The 13,705-nt window shown below is 42.7% G+C and overlaps 1 protein-coding gene across 2 annotated transcripts in view; it reads right to left on the bottom strand.

The window, feature by feature from the left end:
• LOC119855380 (regulator of G protein signaling 7 binding protein) overlaps positions 1-12,469 on the bottom strand; it is a 78,519-nt gene extending 66,050 nt beyond the window's left edge. The window contains exons 1-2 of one of the 2 annotated variants that reach the window (XM_038401177.2): positions 11,639-12,469; positions 8,768-8,934 (exon numbers count right to left, since the gene is read on the bottom strand). In XM_038401177.2, the coding sequence (XP_038257105.1) occupies positions 8,768-8,934; positions 11,639-11,797 (326 nt within the window). In that variant the 5' untranslated portion in view covers positions 11,798-12,469. The remainder of the gene's footprint in view (positions 1-8,767; positions 8,935-11,638) is intronic. The other variant, XM_038401175.2, reaches the window with a different exon arrangement.
• Between the last annotated feature and the right edge of the window lie 1,236 nt (positions 12,470-13,705).

Here is a 13,705-nt window from a genome sequence, read left to right as displayed (position 1 = left end):
GACTTCTGGTTCTGAGTGTGGTTTATTGTATATACCACAGGTTCTCAAACTTCATTGCACCATGACCCCCCTTCTGACAACAAAAATACTACAGGACCCCAGGAGGGGGGACTGAACCCTGAGCCTGCCTGAGCCCCACCAGCCCAGGTGGAGAGGGAGGCAAAGCCCAAGGGCTTCAGCCCCAGGCAGGGGGCCTGTAACCTGAGCCCTGACACCGAGGGTTGAAACCGTTGGGCTTTGGCCCTGGGCTTCAGCTTTGACCTCGGACAGTGGGGCTCAGGCTTTGGCTTCAGCCATGGGCCCGAGCAAGTCTAAGCGAGCCCTGGTGACCCCATTAAAATGGACTCATGACTCACTTTGGGGTCCCATCCCACAGTTTTAGAACTGCTGGTATATACTGATTCCTTGGAAAATAGGGTTTTGCATCTTTGAATCCAGTATACATATTGCTGTAAAGTATTTTGTTATTCTGTTTTCTCTGATAATCAGAGAGGTCACAGTATTAGCACACCATAAACAAAACCCAAACAGATGGACTAAGTGAGATGCAATCTTCTTGTATTTTAATAAATTTTAATAAATTCAAGGCCTGATTATTCCGTCAGTTGACATGGACAATTTCCATTGAAACCAAGGGGAGTGGTGCACTACTGGCAGGATAACTGGGTTCCTCTGACTGTCTTTGGGCTGATATTGCATTCCTTGAACATCCCAAACTTCCAATGTTGGGGGCACATGAGGTGTTGGGGGATGTAAGGAATACAGGATCAAGCCTGCTGGGGAATGGGAGGAATACAGCAATAGGGTTACTAGTGTGTTCAGAAATTGTTTTCTTCTACTGTTCTAAGTAGGCTTGAGTATGCCTCCTTTATACTTTATCTGAGGGTGCAGTCACAGGTTAAACTCACTGTTATGTATTCTGCTGCTGTTTTTACTTTTCTGCTGAATGTATCTGCATGTGCTTTCATCCAACTGGTGCCTCTATTTCAAAATAATCTTGCACCTGAGAAGCTATATAAAGTAATTAATAAAAGGCACCTTAGAAACTAATGCTCCACCCAGTACTTCCATAATACATAATTGTGGGTCAAATTCTGGCACCTTTATTCACCCTGAATAGTACCTCACTCCACAAGAAGTTCCACTGAAATCAATGGAACTATTCCTGAAGTAAGGTAGAATCTGACTGATGGTTTTTAAGAATCCAGCTTCCTAAGGATTTAAAATTTAGGATTTCAATGTTCTTATCTAAAACAAGTCAATAATATGCTATAACAAAATCAAGCAATTAGCTAAGGTTTTTATTTGCTGCAACCCAGCATATGCAACCCTGTGCAGAGGGCCAGCAAAGGCTAACAATCCACTTAAGTGGTCAAAGCATGGCTTAAATGGTACCTGGGTCATGTGCTGGTTTTCTGCCTGGGAATAAATTTGATCTTTTGTGCATTTGCCAGCACAGCAGGTCAAATTCGTCCCTGGTGAAACTCCACAGACCTTCACATAGTTGCACCAGAGATGAAACTGGTTCATTGAGTTATAATGAAATCCTTTTGGGGCAGGGACTCTCTCTTACTACATGTTTGTATAGTGTCTAGCACAGTGGCACGTGATCTTGATTGGCTTTCTAGGCACTAGAGTAATGCAAAAAATAAATGATAACTCTTATGAGCCATGTAAGTCCTTTTTTGAGGGCTTAACTGGTACTTAATTGGTGCATAGACTGAGGCTGGCTCTCTTCAACCTTTATTATATTTTTCTGTTCTTTGTATGGATCTATCACACAGCAACAGGGAAGAGAAAAACATTTTATTAAATAGGAAAACCTGACTGTCAAACAGCAAAAGTCAGGAAAGGGATGCGAGGATATGTGTAATTACTGAAATGATTTTTATGTCTTTTTTTAATTGACTAGCTTTCACATTGGCTGTGTCCCTTTACATCATTTTTAAATATACAGTGGTCAAACAGTGTATTTTGGTGACTTCAGTTGCTGTGGGCCAAGTTTTGATCTCTGCTATGGCAGTATAAATCTGGAGTAATTCCATAAGTGAGAAATCAGTGAATCTCCACATTTAAAATGGTGCAAATGAAATTAGAATGTGGCTCCATAACATTCTGTACTCCCACTAAATAACAGATTTTTTGTAAGAGTTTAAGGGGACTATAGTAAACATCAACAGAAGTTGCACATGCGCGTGCGCACACACACATTGTATATCATGCCTTATTTATGATGGAATGGGAATGTTTATAACAAACATGGGCTGGATCTTGCAAGCTCTTGTTCAGTTGGAGCTGGATTTTGCTACCTTCGCTCATGTTTAATAGTATCTTATTCGGTGATTAGTCCTTATAAAATAAATAGGACTTCTTGCCAAGTAAGGTATTACTCCATTTAGGAGTAGCAAGAAGCTGCAGTGCAGAAGCCCAGACATTTGTTGTTTTTACTGAATCAAGTCAGATCCACCATAAAATTCCACCCTTCTGCCATTCTAAAAATCTTTGCAATACTTGGGCAATAGCAGATTAATGTAGGAATAGCTGAGTCCTTAGATATACCATTTGCTATCATAAAACACTTCATTGAAAATTAATTTAAAGCGTTTTCTCTTACCACTTTTTTTTTCTATTTAATTAAAATTATACATACATAATGGGCCAGATTCTGCTACAGCGAGGTAAAGTCCGATTGAACTCAATAGTTATATTATCTCTGATCCCAAACATTTCCTATGTGAAAAAGCTATGTTAGCAAAAGGCAAGTTTGGCCCTAAAAATACCCCAGCCATAAACCATGGCAGGATACAGGGGCACCACTTGGTCCCCAAGACTCAAGGAATTAATGCCAGCATCACTCTCCCCTTGTACGAGTGCTCTGGGAAAGAACTGAAATGGCAGCTGCAGTGAAAATAGTCAGGGAGGGTAGAGTTTCATGTTCTGTGTGCTGAGAGCTCTGATTTGTTGTTCTTTTGCTTACATTACCTCACTTTGACTCATGATTATAAAAATTCTCTCCTGTTGAACAGCCCTTACTGACTGTTGTTTGTTATGTTTCTGCTGAGCCATCCTTATTCTTGCAGTGCCTTCTTTAATTTCACAAGTGAAACGGTTAAAACTTTTTCTATTATGTCTGTCTTAATATAGCTCTCACCTGGTTACAGGTCTGAATTGTCTTTTTTTTTTAACTTGGCTTTTTCAACATGTGCAATATTTGGACCAAGATACAATTTATTTATTTGTTTGTTTGCTTTAGAAAACTTTGATTTGGGGAAGTTCATAGAAATTTTAATAAAAAACACAACCAAAAATGGGTTTGAATTCAGCTTTTTGTTACAGCCATTGCAATTTCTGGGTATTAAATAAGCCAGAGAGGAGTGATCCTCTGTTGGTCCAGAAAACAATATAAATGTATTGAAAACCACCAGGAAAAAACAACAATAAAATTGAATAAATATTACATAGTTCAAGCAAGACCATAGTCAATGTTTTGTGTGATGTCAGGAGTGGAATGCAATGTGGCCAAAGTAAAGTTGCTGTGGGAGCCTTAACTTTTGTTCTTCCTGAGTGTTTATGATTTTTTTTTAAACTATTCTGCCTTAGTATTTGCATGGACTTTGTTATAAAAATAAATATACCATAGTGTAATGTAAGGAAACTTCGTCTTGGAATTCTCACAACAAGATTCACTGCTATCGCTTATAATGGCACCATAACCATTTGACGGGAACTTTTCCTTGTATTGTTACATAATCACTTAACTATTACTGGCTCTCTATCAAGAGATACACTAGGATACTCAATTATATTATCAAGGTCTCTGAAAGCAAACCTTGAGTAAGCTTACAGGTTACCAAAAATATAGTATCAAGCAGGAAATAGCCAAAGGTTTTGTGCAGTTCTGTAAAGTCTGGCTAATCCCTCAAAAATACAGAGCTCTGTCTGAATAGTAAGTCCAGGTTTTCAAAGTTAGATGCACACAACTGCATGCGTGCACACACATTTGCATGACCAACTTTCATGCAAAAAGAGCCAATATTCACAGGTAAACCATCCATTAGCATATAGGCATGGCCAGTTAGATGTTTAGTTAGCTATGTGCACACACAGCATATCAATTATACATGCATATCAGGTATCTGAGTATATAAATTAGGCATTTGCAAAAAAGTGTGCGTGCAGTGGTGCATAACTGTGTTTGAAACTCCAGCCCCGAGTTCTCTCTCTCCTTGTTTATGCCCCAAAACAATAATGTACTTTGCCCACAAACCCAGCTCTCCACTCACTGCTCCCTTGCCAATCACTGCCCCTACCCAGTCCCTTACAGTTCTTTTTTGGAAGAGGATCTGGTCTATAGGAAAGTATCTTCTCAGTACTTTCTCCTTCATCCTCATCTAGATGCCTTTCCCATTTTTAAATCTTCCTCTGAGCTCTACCTTTAAAGAAAATCTTGCTGACTCATTTTCTATTGCTGCTGTAGTCTCTGCTCCTTTGACCATAACCTGTGATCCTACACGCACATATAATATGAAGTAGAATTCTATTGAGGTTTCTAGGTTCTGATACCATAATAACCTGCAATAATTCAGCCCAAGAGCCAAATCCTATTCATCTTATTCTTGAAAACAGTCTCTTTAAAGTTAATGGGATTCTTGTGGGAGTAAGGTGAGCAGGATTTGATCTCAAGTGGTAAGGCACGAGCACCATCAGAAAGGATTTCCTTGCATTTCCATTGCTGCAATTTGAAGATATAAAGTTGGAATGTTTCTACTTCAAAATGTTTTAATTTATATTTGTTATTCCCCAAAAGTCATAATAGTGTTGGTGAGGCAACATCAATATATTATTTCATACACTATCTGCTTATTTATGGGAACTTCAGAGAAACATGTTTCAACAACAAAAATATATAAGCAAGCAACTTAATATAGGGATGTAATTGCGTTTAGGCTCTTGTTACACCATTATGATGGAGTTAGAGTGCTTTTTCACAAGAAACTAAATTGAATTTCTTTGTACTGCACTGTAAGATTTTGAAAGATTTTGTAGCGTAAAGAGCATTATTTTATCTGAAGTCGCGCCAGGACTTCATTATCCCCTCTCAGAGGAACACCTGCAGGTTGGGGACACTGCAGCTGTGTTCCTGAGGAGTCTACTATGGAGTTCCTCCCACATCTTTATGCTGTGGTGCTGTGCCTCCATGTGATAGCCCAGAGGGCTCCATCCAGAAAAATGGAGAATTCCCATAGTCCATCTCTGGCTCTACACTAGCTCTGGCTCTGTTTTTGTCTGCTCGCTTCTCACCCCTGACCTGACCAGTCTCCGCCCTCTCTCTTGTGTGAACCCCTACACCAAGTCCATAAGAGAAGGCGAGAGAGTTGGGAAGGTGGCTTTGCCCAGCTGACTACTGTAACTTTGGCTACTGTATCAGAATTTTCGGGAACTATACGTGCAGTACACAGAGACTCCCGTGGTATTCAGAGTATGAACAGAACGTGCATTTTTGATTAAACATGTTTATGGCTATTTAATATTTTCAGCTGTTTCTTATTCCTTTAACTTAGGTAAAATATATTTTAAGTGGCGCTAACTGCCAAAGAGGCAATGTTAGACATTCTTCTTGGTACTAAAATCAATGTGGGGGCTGTGTCCCCACAACAAACTCTGTGTCAAAGCAGCACTTTTCCTGCTGTCTTGTTTTTTGTCTTTCTTCTTATGTCTCTCTCTCTCTCGCTCGTTTAATTTTAAAGGCTACAGAAGACACCTGTCCCTCCCTTTCCTTAGCTAACTTCCTTAACTTTCCTTAGCCCTCCTCCTCAGGTGCCCCTTCCCCCCCCCCACAATGGGTGCCATCTCTTCCTGTTCCCCACTCATTCCTGTCCATTTATTTCCTACTCTAACTTTTTATCCTCCCATGTTTTGTCCCAATCCTGCCTCTCCTTGTGCAGCTGCCTCCTGACCAGTGCATTCTAGTCTTCAAAAATCTCTACTCCCGCTTCTTTCCTTTCTGTTCTGTTACCATCCCTAATGCGTTTCCCCCTCCAGTCTGTCTTCTCCTATCTCAGTCCAGACCCCAAACCATGTTCAATATATCATTCTTCTTACAGAATTAGGGACCGATACGCCATGTCTGTTGCCATCTCTCTTTCCCACTCTGAATCCTCATTGTATCCCCCTCTCCGCCCTTCCCTGACCTGGCCCTCTTAATCCAGTCCTCAAACACTGCATGAAACAAGTTAATTTGGCTCTCTCTGCTGCTCTCATTATTCAGGTGAAGGAGGTTAAGCATGCAAAGCACATCTTGTGAAATGCCTACTGGACAAAATAAGCAATGTACAGTGAACTGTTGGGTTTTTAATACTTACCAGTTGTTATGGATATCACATCATTTACAGTTGTTTAATACAGTCTTAGATGAGTTACAAGTCAATTTCATAGCACCTGCAGGACATCTCTGTGACTGCATCAGATTTCTATCTGAGACATGAACATGTTAAAATCGTATCTTTTGAAACAAGCATATTTCCTTACCTTTATTATTACACCTAAATGGAATGAATTTTAAAAATAGTAGCTATTTTGGGGGGTTGAATTTTTAGTGCGGTCAGACCTAGGTTTTGTAAGAGTTTGTCTTTTGCTTGGGAAACAAATTGGAGTGAACAGTGTCTATTTAAAAGAGAATATTGCACAAAATCAAATCTGAAAAAAGAAGAAAATTATGCCAAAAGCACTGTGTTTTTTCTGTTTTGGTTTTGGAGTGAGATTCACCAGTGGTATGGAAGGCCAATAAAAGGCTCTCCATCTCACTTAAGCCCAATAGGGACTAGCTTTGGGAAATCACAGGCAGAGCAGCCACACAGGAATCTCTGTGCATCATCTGTGTGTCACAGGAAGCATCTCCATGTTGGATCTTCACAGGCAGGCACAGAAGGCTATGGCGAGCTAAGGGAGATATACATTTATGTTGATGCAGTGGCCCTAACACCCTGCATGGCTGATGTTGAAGTACTGGGGGCAGCTACTACAGTTTATCGGCAGAAACAGCAGAAGCAGGAGTGCTATGCAGCAACCACTAATTGGCAAGTGGATTTCACCTCCACAGAACCCAAATACTCAGGCTTTATGGGGGGGGGGGGATTTTACCCTTATTGGAGAGATCAACTTTTTCTCTTCGTTTATCCTGCAATGAGCCATAATCCTGAGTTTCTGAAGACACATTCTGTTACCATGACAAGGATGTGATGTCACAAATTTAGAATATGTCTTTACTGCAGACTCAAATGGGGAAATATGGTCTGGGAGGCTGTAGCCCTCATTTCAATACAAATAGGTGAGAGTTAGCAGACATAAGAAAGATGATTTAATATAGGCAAATGTGACAGGTAAATACAGATGTAAATTATGGAAATAATTTATGTTTAAGTTCTATGTATTTTAAAATATGCCCCACTTCAAGGGCTTGATCCTGCAAGATGCTGAGTTAGTTCAAGTCCCATTGAAGTTGGTGGACAGGTGGTCCTTTAAATTACAGGAGGCACTCGGCAACTTGCAGGATCCAAACTTAAAATCTCTAAGGCAATAGCTCCTAAAATTGTGGTCTGTGGACCACTTATGGTCTGAGGAGCACTTGCTGGTGGTCCATAGAGAGCTTGTTTTTTTCTCATCCTTGTTTTCAGCTGAGAGAAACAGAACAGATGTGAAGGGAAAACGAAATTAAGAGATGTTGTGATTAACTTTTTTTTCAAAAAGGACAAAATACTCATTACATTAAAGAGGACTGAAAATACATAAATATTTCCCCTCTATGTCTTTTTGATGTAAACAACAGCTGTAGTTCCCACAGTAGCAAATGAGACAGGAGATGGTCCACAAGACAATATTTCCTTTAAGATGTGATCCATGCTAGGATAAACTTTGGGGAACTGCTGATCTAGGGGTAAATAGTCATAAGGGCAGAAGTTTAATCTCTTTATTTTGTACATGAAAAATCAACTGTAGGTGTAAAGCAGAATATTAGCATCTCTAAATACCTGCACCCCAAGTTCAGTTGTAGGTGTAAATTTTACAAATGTAAATTGCAACTGCAAAAAGGGATGCTGGTCTCTTGAAAATTTTGCCCATAGTCTATCTGTTACCTTAGCCTCGAAAATGAGATACATTTCTTAAAACAAATTTTAGCAGGGGGAAAAAAAAAAGTAAGAATTCCCCCTACATGATTTCTGAGCGGTGTGCAATTTTAATACTTCTGAGTAGCTTAGTGATCAAATTGGTGATTTCTCTCCCTGCACAGGCTATTTAGCTATTTATAAAACCATATTATCTTAAGGCCCGTTCCTGCAATCTTTAGTCATGTAATACTCCCACTGTGTTAGGACTGCAGGATCAGGCTCATGGAATTTCACCCTGGAAGCTCAACCACGGATTATATTCTTTTGATCATTTTGTGTTGTGACTGCCAATTAAAGGCCAAACCCTTCTCACTTTACAGAAAAAGTCTCAATGAAATGAATTGGATACTATCATCAGTGCCAAATTCCTATCAGCAGCATGATTTGGCCCAAAATGATGCTGTGATAAGGATTTGTACATTCCGTAAACTCCAAGACCATACAGCTCTTAATTTAAATCCTAACAATGGTGTCTGCATAGACTGTAGTATAACAGTTTGGTGCCTTTGCCCAAAGCTCCGTTGAAATACTGTTTAGCAACCAGAAACTTGAATATTATGAAGGTACTTGCTTGAATGGAAGAAATCTAAGAAGACTCTTACCCAGAGATTGCTGCTAGTTTTTGATGAGCCTGATAGGCCATCTCACATCCTTTGGTTCTAATCTTTTGCATTTCAGCATGTAGAGATGGACAATTGACGGAGACGTCCCCAATGGAAATGACTAACTCCCGGTATAGAGCCACCAGGGTATTGAACTCCTGAACAAGCTGAAAAAACAGAGATTGTTTACTTACATGAAACATTTAACTAATTGATAAAATAATGGGGCATTTATAAAAACGTTCCTATTTCAAGGCCTGCTCCTATTGACTTCACAGAGAATGGGATCAAGTCCTTAACATTTAGCAAATGGGTAGGGCCTTCATGTGAGCTACCTTATAAGTACATGTTCTCTTGCAGGAAAGTAATATCCCAACTAAACTTCTGAACGTGTTCGGGTAGTTAATCTTATTATTATGCAGACATAAATAAGGCTTTTCTTCTCCTGATAGCAAGAGATTATTTTTTATCATAACGAAAGACAAAAATGTCTCCAGAGATGATTCTCTTCACTCCCTCTGTTTCTGATTAGCAACACAGTTATGGAGTGGAAAGTACCTTTCATTTATGCATTGAAGTCTTTGCTAATTTATTTTGTAATGATTTCCTTCCTGTCACTGGCCTCTAACCCAGATTTCAGACTTGAAATTGATCTGAAGTTGTTGGCTGATAAGATGTACTAGAAAGGCACTTTCCACTTAGTATTCCAGAAAGCACTTTGGCCAGTGTGAAATAAACAGACAAAGAAATAGATAAACCTCTCAGCCTTGCCACAGAAATACTCCAACCTGGCATCACACTAGCAGACACATTTGGACACTGTTGGATAAATCTTTACATTCACAGCATTGGAAAAATTATTATTTTGTTCCATTAATCTACAATGTGCGTTCTTTTTATTTTAAAAGAAACAAAATGTATGTTGACTTTGAATGCAGTTATGATTTGCAAGAGATAAAAGCATGAATAAAGGCCACTTGTAGTGGGGAAGAAGGACGTAAAAATCTGGATTTACCTGGTTCCTACCAGATCCAGCAAATTCTAATGCCTAAATAGAGAGCAAGGGTAGCTGCTCATATTGCACCAAGAAAGTCTGGGCTGGGTCCAATGCATCCCTGTGCAAGGGTGCTGTAAAAACCCATCTCCCATACCTGGATCTGGCCAATTTTGTCCCTTCCTCCCCAAATTCCCTAGCATGAATCAGAGAACCGGTTTAGTTGCTTCTATTGCACCAAAACAATCCAGATCCTCATGCATCCTCATACATCTACTAAAAAACAGATGCAGCACGTGGATCCTGCTAAATTTGGCCTCAAGCCCCCAAGTTCCATGGCCTAAGAGGAGAACAAGTGTAGATGCTAGTGCACAAAATAATAATAATAAATTAATAATAAAACAAATCTGGACCTCAATCCATTGTGGTACAAAGTTCTATAAAAACCTCAAATCTGACCCTGGGTTCTGGTGAAGACGTCCAAATGTTGGCAATTATCACCCCAAAGCCACTGCCTAAATAGAATGCAATGGTAGCTGCTACTATGTCAGCAAAAAATCCGGATCCTTGTGCATCTGGGAACAGCGATAGCACAAAAAGCTGGATTCAGCACCTGGATCCTGCTGGGTCTCAGCAATTTTTGGTCCCAAACTTTTGTTTTTTTAATCTCAAATCTAAACATTCTACCAGCTAAATAGTGCAGCTTCTCCAGTTCCACTTCTTCTCTGTTAAGATGTTCGAATTTGGGGGATTAGAATGAAAAAACGTTGCTAGCTAGATGTATTTAAAGTGCTGCCACGACAGCTTGCAATAGGGTCTGGACTTTTTTGGTGCACTTGGAGCTGCTACATTTCCCCCTCTACTTAGACACTTCAATTTGGAATATTAGGGGCAAAAATTGGCAGGATCTGGCAGGATCCAGGTACCCCAGTGCATGTTCCAGTGATAGAGGGCTGAGATTCAGGGTTCAGATTTTTAGTGAAAAATAGCATCAGCTCCACTGTTTTCTAGTTAGTCTCTAATTTGCAGAGTTGGGGCCCAGCATTGCTGAGGTCCCGCTGGATTCAGGTGCCAGGGACAGGATTTTGTGCTGCTGTTTTGCTGGGGTCCAAATATTTAGGGCATACTAAGAGTGACTATCTTAGTGAAGAAATTTTGTGCGCTTACATTTGAGGGGCCAAAAAATTAGATGGATCCAGTAAGATTCTGGTGCTTAATCTAGGATTTTGCACTGCTAAGGTGTATGGAAGTACAGATATTTTTGACATACTAAAAGCACCTCTACTTCTTATCTATTTAAGTGGTGGATTGTAAAGGGTTGGGGCCAAAATTGGCAGATTTCAGCAGAATCTAGGTGCCAGATCTTGCTTTTTGCAGCATTGCTAGGGTGAGATGAATCACGATACAGATTTAATTAGTGCAGTTGGAGAAGCTACACTTGTGATCTTTCTAGGCAAGATATTAGAATTTGGGCGGGTTGGGGCCAAAATTTGGCTGGATCTTGTGGGGGGGGGGGAGGTGTCGGGGAGTGCCGGAGCCGGGTTTTTGCAGCACTGTTGCAATGGGTTGCAGTGGATCTGGATTATTCTGGTGCTCTAGCCGCTGCCACCCTTGTTTCCTATTTTGCTAATAAAATTGGGGGGGTTGAGGGTCAAAAATCTGCAGGGTCCATCAGTTCTCCCCCTCTCGCGGCACCTGGTCTTTAGCCATTACGACTCGGGCGAAAGGGTGTCAAACTTAACCCGGGGCTGCGGTTTTAAAAATAGTGCAGCTGCAAGTGTGATCGGAATAGACAAGCTGGAGGGGGCGTGGCACGACCGCAAACTACAAAAATACATTGGGGAGCGGGGGGGGGCGAAGCCCTTTGTTTTACCCACCATCTTGCAGTCCTCCAGGGCTCTCTGGGTTTTGCAGGAGCTCTCAGAGCCGCTGGCCCGGCGTCCCCCGTCCCTGCCGGGCAGGGGGGGTTTGCTGATCTGGAAGATAGAGCCGGCGGTCCCGGGGCGCTTCTTGCGCCCATGCGGTGCAGAACTCATGCACACGCATCCAGCAAGCAAAAGCAGCTGCACTGATCCCAGCAGGAGCGGGCAAATTCCCCCCGCCCGCGGCAGCGGCAGCGGCAGCGGCTCCGGCTCGGCGAGGATGAGTCCGAGGAGGGATCCGGAGTCACTCTCCTCTCCCCACACGCCTCCCGTCACACCCCCAAATGCGGCAGCGGCGGCTGGTCACCTTCGGCGAGCAGGAGCGCGGGGCCCGGCCGCATCCTTCCCACTCCAGCCAGGAAGGGGAGCGGGCTCGTCAACTCCTACCGGCTCAGCAGCCTGGGCGGGCGCGCTGAGGCCTCCTCCCGTCGGCACCGGCTTGCAGGTCGGGCAGGTGCGGCCGGGGCTGGCAGCTGGCAGCTGCCCATTCAGGAGGGAATTCAGCCTTCCAAAGCCGCGCCGCTGCCGGGGCTGCCTCTCCTGGTGGCCTCCCAGAGCCGCGCCGGCTTCCTCATCCCCCCCCGGCCCGGCCCGGCCCGGCCCGGCGGGAGAGGAGGGCCGCGCGCGTGCGGCCCGGCGCCTTCCTGGACTCTGAGCGTTCGCCTCGATCCGCTCTGCCAGGGCTCGCCTCGCCGAAGATCCCACCGGAACCCTTTGGTGGGACTGGTTAGGCGTAGGGAAGCGGGCAGACTGACGTGCTGAGCAACTTGGCCCACTGATAGGGCGGGAATGCTACTGTGATCCACCCGTGCAACTCCCCCTACGGTGTAGACACATACACACACTCCTTAACCCCATCCCATCCGCCAAGAGCATCACTTGCAATGCCCTATTACTTGCATAGAAAAAATTCCAGAGCAATACACTCATAAGGTGACAATGAGATACTTGCATAGAATATCAGGGTTGGAAGGGACCTCAGGAGGTCATCTAGTCCAACCCCCTGCTCAAGCAGGACCAGTCCCCAGTTTTTGCCACAGAACCCTAAATGGCCCCCTCAAGGATTGAACTCACAACCCCCGGTTTAGCAGACCAATGTTCACACCACATCGGCTCTGGTATTAGAGGGCAGACGTGTCAGAGTGAAACCCCTTGTCCCGCGCCCGTATGTCAAGCCAAGTGTTTATGACATGGATTGTGTAGGTGTCCAGGTGAGTGGCAAAAATTTGATAGCTCTAATCGCTACTCCCCCTAAGCTTCTAAGAGTCACAGCTTACAAACGCTGAGCAGTTTGCACCGTGAGCAATCTTACGCAAAAAGTTATCCCTTTTTCCCTTTGATATAACTGTAGTAAGTACATCAATTGGATCTAACTGACGCCAGTGACAGTACTATAAGCACTATCCTTTACCATGAGCCCAGTGCCACATCTGATTTTTTGCAAAGCTCCTGGGCTAATCCACAATCACCTCACTTATTTAGAGGAAGGGCTTGTCTTTTTAAACAGTCATTGGTTCCTTGATCCAAAATGGGCCCCTAGAATACAAAAACAAATATTCTTGTTATGGAGTTTTGCACATTAGAGAAAATGCTCTTAGCTGAGGTTAGGGAGGGGAGATTCTGCAGCACACAACACAAAGACTCAGTATAGAAAAGATCAGCCGTCAAACAACAGTCACAACAGACCTTCTTCCTGGAGGGTAGAAAGCATTATATAAACATTTCTTCTCATTTCCTCTATACTCCTTGAATTCCATAATATTCCTGCACAATGGGGTGAAGCGTGAAACACCCCAGGGACCGAATGCACTTTCTTTCTCAGAAGGAGAAGGCTGCTATGCTATGGTAAGATTGGCTCAAATCAGCAGCCACATTCTTCCAACAAGACTAATCAGCCAGGCACCCCGATGCAGGCTACTGGTCTAAACCAATACCTCAGGTGCCGGGCCTGACTACAAACCTATGCCACGCCATCCCTGTTAGTAGTAATGCAGTAATGGTCACATCTGAATTTGCCTCACT

Source organism: Dermochelys coriacea, chromosome 5 (genome assembly GCF_009764565.3).
Source record: "Dermochelys coriacea isolate rDerCor1 chromosome 5, rDerCor1.pri.v4, whole genome shotgun sequence".
NCBI lineage: Eukaryota > Metazoa > Chordata > Testudines > Dermochelyidae > Dermochelys > Dermochelys coriacea.
The sequence above is the reverse complement of the archived record's forward strand: the minus strand, read 5'-3'. Positions and strand labels throughout refer to the sequence as shown.